Source organism: Micropterus dolomieu, linkage group LG08 (assembly GCF_021292245.1).
Source record: "Micropterus dolomieu isolate WLL.071019.BEF.003 ecotype Adirondacks linkage group LG08, ASM2129224v1, whole genome shotgun sequence".
Taxonomy (NCBI): domain Eukaryota; kingdom Metazoa; phylum Chordata; class Actinopteri; order Centrarchiformes; family Centrarchidae; genus Micropterus; species Micropterus dolomieu.
The window spans coordinates 24,802,243-24,813,428 of NC_060157.1; the positions used below are offsets into that span (position 1 = coordinate 24,802,243).

The 11,186-nt window shown below is 42.4% G+C and overlaps 2 protein-coding genes across 2 annotated transcripts in view; one reads left to right on the forward strand and one right to left on the reverse strand.

Annotated features, from left to right (window-relative positions):
- Positions 1 to 11,186, forward strand: part of LOC123974779 — a 67,931-nt gene that overhangs the window by 16,494 nt on the left and 40,251 nt on the right. The window lies entirely within an intron of this gene.
- Positions 1,732 to 2,948, reverse strand: LOC123975644 (trace amine-associated receptor 13c-like). The gene is made up of 2 exons (XM_046057299.1): positions 2,776 to 2,948; positions 1,732 to 2,542 (listed from the first exon to the last, which is right to left on the reverse strand). The coding sequence occupies exons 1-2, from the start codon at positions 2,946 to 2,948 to the stop codon at positions 1,732 to 1,734; spliced, it is 984 nt and encodes a 327-aa protein (XP_045913255.1).

Consider the following 11,186-nt stretch of genomic DNA (forward strand, 5'->3'; position numbering starts at 1 on the left):
AAGAGTGTGGGCAGGTAGACAGGCAGGTAGGCTTACTGCAGTCCTCCAATAGCCACAGATTTAGACCTGCTGTGTCAACATCCCGGATCCGGACGAGCTGGCAGATGAGAAGAGGTGGACTCTGGGTTTACATGGACAATGCTTGGTGATCAAATACTGTCATGGTCATGGTAAGTCTATATATAAAGATGAAAATCATATTGTCATTATTATCTTGTTACTGCTGTTTACAAGATACAAATAATAATAATCTCCAAGACGCAAATTCAAAAAATTCACTGCAGAATTATTTCCTTGGGTGCTTACGTGAATGTATGTATATAAATAAGTGTATTTATTGTTTTTTTCAGGAGGAGACATAATTGCTTTCTTTACTTTTTGTGCAGAGTAATCCCTGATTGAAGGCATCTTGATTTGTCTCTGCCCCAGATATTTCATTAAGCACTTTCTTTGGTGGCAGAAAATCGATATCTTATATTAATGCTGATAATTACATATCTAACATTGTGTACTTAAAGTCACCTTCTCTGACATTATACTATCCACTAAGACATGGCAGGTTTTGTGTTTGCATTAGCATCTGTGAAATTGTGAAGTCTAAGGCCTCTCCATTAGTGATGTAGTACTCAAGACCGGTCTTGGCCTTGGTATGCAACCAATGATGCTTTTTAAAAATGCGTTGTTACCGTTAATGTCTGTCCCAGATGTCTGACCCAGTTTCTTTGTTTTATGTACTTCTTTGTTTTCAATAAATCAGTAAATCAGCCAAAAGATGTTGTAATCCATTTACTCATTCATTTCTGCACCGGGAAATATCCTATTTTCCACGACATGTTCCTTTCTCTGTCAGATGACCTCATGTTTTATCTACATTTCGGTCTCAATGTGGTTTTGTTTACTCCAACCTCTTACAGACCATGATTTAATACACAACATATCTAATTCAGTTGTATCAATGCATTGAAAGTATTGTTTTATCACCATTGTGTGTCTAATATCAAAAACTCTGAATGGAATTTAATTATTAGATTGTTTTTTTATTGTAATAGGTATAATGCAGACATTACCATGTAGTATAACCGACAAACCCCTCTTTATTTATTTATTTATTTATTTATTTATTTATTTTTACATCATTTCACTTTAATAACAAATATTAAAAATAACAAGTTCAGACATTTGTGATTCTTAAATATGGACAATAATGTTTATTTTAATGCTAAAATTGTGAGTTTTGAACTGTGAGTTTACGCACATCATTTTGAAAATGTCCTTAAACTTGAAAAAAGTGTTCATATGAAACTGCAGCCCAGTTTACTGATAATCTCTGTCTGCAATAAAAGGCAGAGGTGTTGTTACACAAAAATACGACACAAACGTAGAGTCATTTCTAGCTGAGTTTGACTTTACTGACATTGGAATATTGGAAAATAAATTTGCTTCCTTTCATTGTGTTGATTATCACTGTGATTGATTATTCAAAGACCTGTAGCAGTGGCTGGTGTACTATCTGTTCATGAATTGTTATGAAGATACAACAGACAAAATAACATGAATGCATATATGAATACCACATTAATAGATAGAAGATAAAATAAAGCAGCATTTGTGTATTTGTTCAGACTTTGTCCTCTTCACTTCAGTGATTCTGAAGCAACAGCACATAAAAACACTTTTCCTCCTTCACAGAAAAGCTCATGTGTCTCGTGTTCGTCACTCCACAGTCTCTCTCTACAGTATGTTGGCTTCACAGGAGTGAGGCTGCAGTATCTCAAGTGTAACAATGAGTTTAACAGATTTTCTAAACCAGGGGTAGAAAAAGGCGTAGAGCACAGGGTTTAGACAGGAGTTAGTAAGTAACATAGAAACCATAAGAAGCTGAGATGAAGAACCGATTACGAGGTCATTGCCTGAGAGATACACACAGTAAAATGGACAGTAACACATGAGAAACACGGCAACAACAACACCAAGACTCCTGGCTGCTTTCAGCTCAGATTTCCTAGCTGTTACAGTCGCTGAACGTTGCAGTGTGACTGTTCTAATATGGGAGCGCATGGCACGAGCCTGAGACACAGCCACTGCAAACACTCTCATATACAGAATGATGATAGCAGAGATGGGAATGATGAAGCTGAAAAGAATGTCAACAGCTCCTATTATGTTAATCACACATTCTCCATAGCAGGAATTAAACTTGCCTGGTTGTTTCAGGTTATCATATAAAAAGAAAACATTGTAGAAAACAGCAAAACCCCAACACAGGTAAACACAGATTTGAACTCTGTTTGTAGTGATTTTGGTGTGGTACTGCAAAGGGTAACAGATAGCCACGTAACGGTCGACTGATATGAGCACCATGGTAACGGCTGAGGAAGAGACGTTGATGAAGTTTATAAGATAACACAGAGTACAAACCAGGTCGCCCAGGAGCCAGCAGGGCTCTGTTAAGAGGATTTGAAACGGCATCAAAAGGAGGCCCTGGAGGAAGTCTGAGACAGCCAGAGAGAGGAGGAGGAGGTTGGTGGGGGTGTGGAGCTGCCTGAAGGGGGGAGAATATCATCACTGTGAATGTTACAAACACCAACAGCATTATCACCAATAGAAGAAGTTGTTTTATAAAAGCAGTAATGAAAGTTGAAACTCCAGTGTATCTATATGATAAATATGGCTGTTGTAAGCACTGTTGAACAAAAGTCTCATCAAACCATCAGCATGTAATACTCAGATCTCACTACAACAAAACAGAATCACTGCTAAGACATTTATCTCTGCCTGAAGTGGGAGATGGAGATGATGACCAGCAGGTTGAGAGCCGCAGTGAGCAGAGAGATGGAGGACAGCACAACATAAATGAACATTGCCTCAGCCTGAGGGCGAATGTGCTTCTTGCAGGAAATGTTGAGGAGTTGTGGAAAGCAGAGTTCAGCTTCCTCCAGGGTCTGCATCATCAGAGAGAGAGGAGGAGAGGAGGAGCTGCTGAACACACAGCTTTCTCAGCTAAGTTCTGTCATACAGCTGATTTATATCTCTCCTCATCCCCCCCCCCTCCTGTCTGTCTCTCTCTTTCACACCGATCTTCGTTCTCTCTCGCTCTATGCGTCATACTCTGCATCTTCATCACTCTCTGGTGTAACAGGCTGTGTATGTTTTGTTATGGCTGATGGATAGACTCTAGTTACATCAGCATTAGCATTAGCCTTTGGGAAAGAGATCATGTAAAAAAACAACCCTTCAACAAAGTACACTGTGAAGTGTACTTTGAGCATCCTGTGCACTACTCAATATTCAGGACATCTTTTATCAAATAAGCTAATATTTGCACTGCAGTAAGTAAGTATGTTTGGCAGTATAGCTCCTTTCTGGGACCTCCCTGCCCATCAGAAGAGCTGAAATTTGTTGAGAAGTTGCGGCCTGTGCTGTCACAGAGAAAAACTCTGTGGTTGTCAGTGTATGCGGAGAAACGAGTAGCAGCTGCACTTTGGTAGCATGCCACAGGGTCAGGGTACAGGACAATCTTTCATCCCTTATCACTAAGGTCTGTGTTTGGCCACTGTGTTGAACTGCCCAAGGGACAAAGGCTTAGCTACCTGTCGGATGTGGCTTCAGTACAAGCCAAACAGTTTGTTTCTCTTTGTGCAACTGCTAACATCCAGTACACTGTGCTATGGGACTCCTCTACCCTTCCAAGGCTTTCCTCCTGCTCGACTCCGAAGCATCAGTCAACCTGGGCTGAAGTGGTGGTCCGTGGCTGCAAGAGAGGCTCGGACGGGGCTGCCTCTCCTCCGCACATCGGCCTCTGTCTGACGACACTCCGGTCCATCCAGCGGATGCACCTGCGGCTTCAAGTCTCCCTGATACGGATCTCTTTCGGCGGATAGTGCCTGCCGACACTGTTGCATCTCCTGCACTGGCGGCAAACGGTGATCGGCTGGGCCGCTGGTCTGCCGCCGGGCCTGATCGGTGGCCGTCATCCCGGTCAAAAACCTCCGCTTCCCAACGTAGGATCCTGAAGGAGGCTGTGCTCAGACGCTCTGTCTCTACCATGCACTGTCAGGCAGCCCTTTCAGGTATGTAACTGCTACTCCAACACAACGCTCGGCAGCTCACACTCCATCCTCAGTGTGCATGCAGTGTTGAAGCAGATTCTGCTCAGTCCTGTTCTGGAACCCCACAACTGGCATCTCCTCGTCCCCTTTTCTCCCCAGCCACGCTAATAATTGGTGACTCCATAACCAGAAACATCAGTTTCTTTAACGCTACCACTCACTGCTTCCCCGGTGCCACCACAGCTGACATTTTAAAAAAACTCCAGGACCTAATGCCATCGCTCCCGTCCTCCATCAGAAGAGTGATAGTCCATGTGGGAACAAATGACACAGCTCTTCAGCAGTCTGAGCTGACAAAATCAGATTTTAACCGTCTTTTTAACTTTTTAAAGCAGTGCGGAAAGTCCGTTTTTATCTCTGGTCCCATTCCCACAGTTGGTTGCGGTGCTGGCCGCTTCAGTAGACTCCTTGGCCTCCACGACTGGCTCCAGTCCGCCTGCAGGGCTCACTGTGTGTGTTATGTCGATAACTTTAATATTTTCTGGGAAAGAATGTCTCTTTTTAAGACAGACGGACTTCACCCAAACAAACGGGGCTCAGAAATGTTAGTTGCTAACATACAGCCTGTGGTGCGGTCCACACATGACTTAAGTGAATGACTAATCATTCATGCAGCACACCTGGACACACCACCGCTCACTGAACAGATCTCTGCCTCACTGCCACAAACAACTGTCTCCACCAGCTGGCACGTGTGAGTCCGAACAATAATGCTGCGATGATGTGTTGAGAAGAAATCCACTTGACACTGTTCTTGATCATAAAAGTTTATTACATCAAGGAGTTCAGCATCAATTACAAGCTCTGCAGCAGCTTGGAGAGTGACCCAGCCCGATGACCACTCTGTCTCTCTGTACATCAAACACAGCTTATATAGGACATGTTTAGGTATCTGCTAAATACCATATAAGGGTTTGAGTGCAAACTAAGGCTCCGATCCATATAAGGGCACAGTGCTGTAGGATAAGTGTAAACATCTGTTAGACACCATAGAAGGGTTCAGTACTATTCTGAGGTAACATAACACGGGGTCAGAGGTCAAATTCCATAGAAGGGTTCACTCCCTACATCACCATCAATCACTACTCCCCCCTTAAGAGGTCACTGACCCTCTGTCCAGCTGCTAGAGTCAAATGCACATATGTTATACACCACATATTCCCCCCTGCGAGACTTAATTGAGTCTCGAAAAACAAAAAGAGATAACAATTTCTCCAACACATGCTTCTTCCAATATTATTTTTAACAATATATCAACTTTATGGAGTGTGAGAACGAAAAACCTGTCCGGCAGCCTTCATTCCAAAATGCCCTCCAAGACAATCTAGACAGGAAAATTTTCTCACGGCCCCTCTGCCTTAGGCGGACACGCATGGTACTCCAGTTTAATTAATAAAAGACATCTTTATCAGTCAATGCAGAGATATGGTTTAGCCAATACATGTGAAAACCTCAGGAAATGAAACAAATGAAAACAATGTCCGAATTCAGGCTAGTCAACCCATCGGACCCTCCAACGGACCTTTCCCTGCCTAGACCCTATATCCCTAAACATCAAGAAAAAGAAAAAACCTGAGGTCCCCATATATTAACCCCATAACTTAAAGTATAAGTCTTTACACAGTTAACACAAAAAGAATATGATAGTTAATTACATATTATTCATTCACATATGTATTCATATCTATATCAAAGCAAACATAGGAAGGTATTCCACTGCAGCTCCTCAGCAGTGTCGACTTCCAGTGTAGTGTTGATGCAATCCAGACATTTCCACACCGTCCTTGTCCAGAGTTCATTCATATTGTCCTTGTTTGAGTATTTGAATCCCCATCTGTACATCACCATATACTCTGGAAGAAAAGAAAACACCAACCAGTATCTTGTTGCAAATAACACATGAAAATTAAAACCTCAATGTATGGAAATACAAAGTAACATTAAAATGGATATCTTTCCATCATTACTTCATCCGGTTCCACTTCATCATCTCCATCTAAATCAGCCATAGTAGGCATCTGAGCGTTCTCCCCAGGCATTACCACGCCAACCCATCTCAATATCATAGCTTTCGCAAAAGTCAATAGCACCGTACAAAAGCAAAACATCAAACACAGCGCTACAAAGGCTGCTACCAAAATCTGAACCACCACTGCTCCCACAGGTCCTAACTGATTTTGTAGCCAAGTATTTGCTGACCATCCAGCTCCCTCAGATTGACCAAATGCATCCCTTATACTCTTTAATGCATCTATAACACTGATATTATCAGAACTATCGGGGATCAAAGTATAACAACCGTCCCCCGTCAAATTCATAGCCACACACAAACCACCTTGTTTGGCTAAAATATAGTTAATGTCATGTTTCAACAATGTCAGTCTGTGACTTCTTTGAGTATTTGACAGAAGATTAAACCCTCGTATAGTTTCATTTGCAAATCCCATTAATTTTTTCACAAATCCCTTGACTTTGTGGATGATAAACTGCTCCAAGACGTTGTTTAATTCCCAATTTGTGCAAAATCAATTTCACTGTTTTATCCACAAACTCTTTCCCATTATCTGACGATATTCGATCTGGAAGTCCCCACCTGCTTATGACCTCTCTACACAAAAACTTGGCAACCGACTGAGCGTCTTTCCGCTTGGTTGGACAGGCCTCCGGCCATCGTGAAAATCTATCCACAACCACTAGCATGTATCTTTTCCCTTCAACTGGTTTTATCATATCGACAAAGTCAACAACTAACTCACGCATAGGACCCCTTGGGGTGGGAATGTAACCAGGAGGAACAGTCGCACCCCTGCGGACATTATTTTTCAGACAGATTGTACACCTGCCTACGACATAGTCAATCTGTTCAAGCAAATATGGTGCCCAAAAACCATACTCCTTTGTGATTTTTCTCCTAACCTCCCCCCTGGCAACATGAGCTAACCCATGTGCTTCCTGAATCATCAGACCTAACAGGTCCAGAGGTGCTACTATCAGTCCCTCGTGATTTCTCCAAAGACCCGTAGAATCCTTAACAGCACCTCGGTCTAGTCATAACTGTTTATCAATCATAGAAGCAGCTTCCTGCATAAAAATCACATCCTTAAGCGTAATTTTGTCTTCCATGTCCACCCCATGAGTGACCAGAAAAACCTTGCCCAATTTGTCAGCTCCTGTGACAGCTTTTGCAGCTTCATCAGCAGCTTTGTTCCCTTGTGTCACTCTTGACACATCTGTTTTATGAGCTGCACACTTAGCTATCGCTATCTCTTTAGGCCTCATCATAGCATGCAACAGTTTTATTATTTGTGCGTGATGTTGTATCGGAGAACCATCTGTTTTCTTAAACCCCCGACCTTTCCACACTGCTCCAAACAAATGACATACATTATGTGCATATGCAGAATCAGTATATATTGTCACTCGCTGTCCATCTGCTAACAAACATGCTTCTGTTAGCCCCACAAGTTCTGCAAGCTGTGCAGACGCAGGCTGTGGTATTACTTCAGCTTTTTCAACAACAAATCCAGTTTCTTGAGCTTTTACTACTGCATAGCCAGCACACAATTTATCTCCCACACGATAACAAGACCCATCAGTCCAATACTCCAGGTCTGCCTCACGTAATGGAAGGGCTTGCAAGTCTGATCTAAGCCTCTTCTCTGCCTCTTGAACACAATCATGTGGCTCACCATCCTCTGACGATGGCAAATTCTCGCCTGGATTTACCGTATCACACCTTACCAGGGTGACATCCTTCTGCTCTAAGAGCCTATGGTGGTCTCTAAGCCTTGGCATAGTCAATGTGTATTTTCCATAGTTCAGCAGATTCCTGAGACTATGATGGGTAAGAATTGTTACTGGGTAACCCCTTGTAATGGATGATGCTTTGTCATACATAAAATAAACTCCCACCATTGCTCTGTAGCACAGTGGTAGCCCTAGTTCTACTATGCAGTCGAATAATAGGAAATAGGTTGAGGATTCGACCCTGTACCCGTCGGCTGACAAAGGACTGCACATGCATATTTACCTCCAGTGGAAGAAGACACATATAACAAGAAATTCTTAGAGTAGTCTGGTAGTGTGAGCGCTGGTGCCTCCTGTAACTTCTGTTTGATTGTTTCAAATGCCACAAGGCCTTCCTGTGTCCAGGAAAGATTGCTGTGAAGTTGAGCGTTCCCAGTATCCTTAACCATAGCTCTCAAAGGTCCCGTTAAACTAGAATAATCCTCAACCCATGCTGAAGAATAACCAGCAATACCGAGAAACGTCAACATCTCTCTGACAGTTCTAGGCTTTGGAGCCTTACGAATAGCCTCCAATTGACAATCAGAAATGCTTCTGTGTCCATGCGTTATTGTCTGACCCAAATATACAACCATCTCCTGGCAATATTGCAACTTCTTTTGTGAGGCCTATATATATATATATATATATATATATATACACATATCTGCCAATATCTGTAGCAATTTAATTGAGTCTTTGTGACATGTTTCTTTATCTTGTGAACAGATCATAATATCGTCGACATATTGAATCACAGTACTCTGCAATATCTGATCCATCCCTACCAAATCGTCTTTCAATACTTTGTTAAAAATATGAGGACTATGTTTAAACCCTTGTGGCAATCTCTCATACTCATAGAACTGTCCTTTATATGTGAATCCAAATAAACCCCGACTCTCTACACTACGGGGAACACTAAAAAATGCACCACACAAATCTAACACCGTGAAATGTGTTGCATCAGGAGGAATTTGGGCTAACAAAGTATGTGGATCTGGAACTTCTGCTGGAAAATCAGTTACCACTTCATTTACTGCTCTCAAATCATGAACCATACGATAAGTCTCATCAAGTTTCTTCACAGGCAACAAAGGCGTGTTACTTTGAGGATTTGTTGTTATCTTCAAAACACCTGCTTTCAAAAGTCCTTCAATTTGTGGTTCGATTCCTTGAATTGCTTCATCCTTCAATGGATACTGATACTTCCAAGGAGGTCTAGCTCCTGGTCGAAGTTCAACTTTCACTGGTTGGGCTGACTTCACAAGTCCAATATCGGTACTGTGTTGAGACCACAAACATTCTGGAACTTGTCGCAACATCTCCTCTTTCATAGAATCTGAATCCATCTTGGCACTACAAATAGATTCATGTGTCATCCGTACAGCTTGTGGCTGTCCTTGTCCTTTAGCTGAAATCATGATTTTGACGAATCACTGATCTGTACTCCTCTAAATTGCCAAATTCTCTTTCATCGGTACAAAAACAGCTTCATTTCCCCTATGTGTTTCTGCTCATAGTCTTCAGAAACCAACAAGGTCACATGTGGCACACTCTTCTCAATTTAGAATTCTTTCTCCAGATAATCATCAGTGTTTACCTTCATAGCTGCTCCTTGTGGTCCCAAAATTATGCAACATGAGCTTAGTTGAATTCCCTTTGGTTGATGAGCCAACCATTCCTCTGGGTTTGATTGGGCAGCATTCTTGAAATACTTGAGCGTACAATGAAATGGATATTCCGGAAGTTTCGCATCTGGCATGTTTGCCACAATAAATTTCTCCCATATCTTAGCCGGCTCCAAAAAATCTGCACTGAGATTTCCAATCCAAAATACTGCAGAGGACTCCATCTCTGTTGTCATCAATAGTTGGTGGACCATTTCTTTTGGCACTTCTATCAGACAGCCATCTGGTGTACATTTTATTGTGCAGTTCAATCTACACAAAACATCTCTTCCCAATAGAGCAATAGGTGTATGTTCTGATACCAATATGGGTATTATAGTTTTCTGATTTTTATAGCAGAGCTCAATTGGTTCCGTGAGAGGAATCAGCTGCTTCACTCCCTCAAACCCGCTTGTCCGAATCAGTTGATTGGACATAGGAAGATGTGTAGCATCTTCAGGCCGAACACAGGTGAAAGCAGCTCCGCTATCCGCCATCACTTCCAATGGTCGGTTATTTACTTTCACCTCAATTGTTGGATCTCTTTCCGGCCCTGATGCTATCAGCTGACACCCCCCTTTCGGATTTTCTGGGCACCTCTAGAATCCAGGCCCCTGTGAGGGTTCACCAGTCCTCCAAGTTACCTTGACTGGCCCCTGAATCCTCCTCTGAAATTTCCTCCGGAGCTATTGCACTCACGGGCAAAGTGACCAACCTGTCCACAATTGTAACACACTTCTGGAGACTGCTGAAAGTATGGATTAAATCCTCCTCTTCTTGAGCTTCCTCGTCCTCTTCCTCTCCAATTCTGCATCTGTCCATGAACTGGCTGTGGATATGAAACAACTGGAACCACTAGTGGTGGTTGGGGCAATTGCGGTTGTTCCTGGTTTGACTGAAGCTGTGGTGGTGATTGTTGCTTTGGTAAACACTGATCCTGCATAACCAAAGCCTGTTTCTTCTCCTTCTTCTTATTTTCCACCAGTTGTATTTGATTGAGTTTTCTGAGAGTTACTTGGTCCTGTTCTTTCTGATCACGTTCCTTTTTCCTATATAGATCCACTTGATGGGCTATATGATCTGTATAGACTCCTATTGCCATGCTTCCAAGTCCAACCACCTCTGCCAGTTTGCTCCTTACTGGTGGGGGCAGCCCCATCTGTAGTTTAGCTCGCAAAATTGACCGCTCCATTTGACTCGCCTCTGGATCATTTCCTGTAATATTTCTCCACACCTGATGAGCTCTCGACACATAGGCTCTCGGATTCTCTTCTTTTCCCAATGGATCAATCAAAATATTGTCAGGATGCACATTTGTTGGAAACGTGTCTTTCAGTGCTCTCCACAGTCGATTCCTACTTGCAGCGAACAACTCAGGATCATTTACAGCAGTCCCCACATATCGATTAAGTCCAGCTCTCTGAAAAATTTCTTCCATACCTGGAATCCCCAGGAGATTAGCAAAAAGTCTCTTAATATCTCCTATAGCAGTTTGTGTTCCTACCGTAATTTCTTCCAACTTCGAGATCCAAGGATGTGCTCCATCTTGAAGAATAGGCAACTTCTCAAGTATATCTGACATATCGGTATTCTGCAAAGGCTTATACTCCAGATTCTGTCC

Bases quoted from the DNA above. Each gene is read 5' to 3' on its own strand.
- LOC123975644 (XM_046057299.1), bottom strand. From the start codon at position 2,948: ATGCAGACCCTGGAGGAAGCTGAACTCTGCTTTCCACAACTCCTCAAC. The intron at 2,543-2,775 runs GCAGAGATAAAT...TCCCCCCTTCAG, and splicing joins ATCTCCATCTCCCACTTCAG to GCAGCTCCACACCCCCACCA.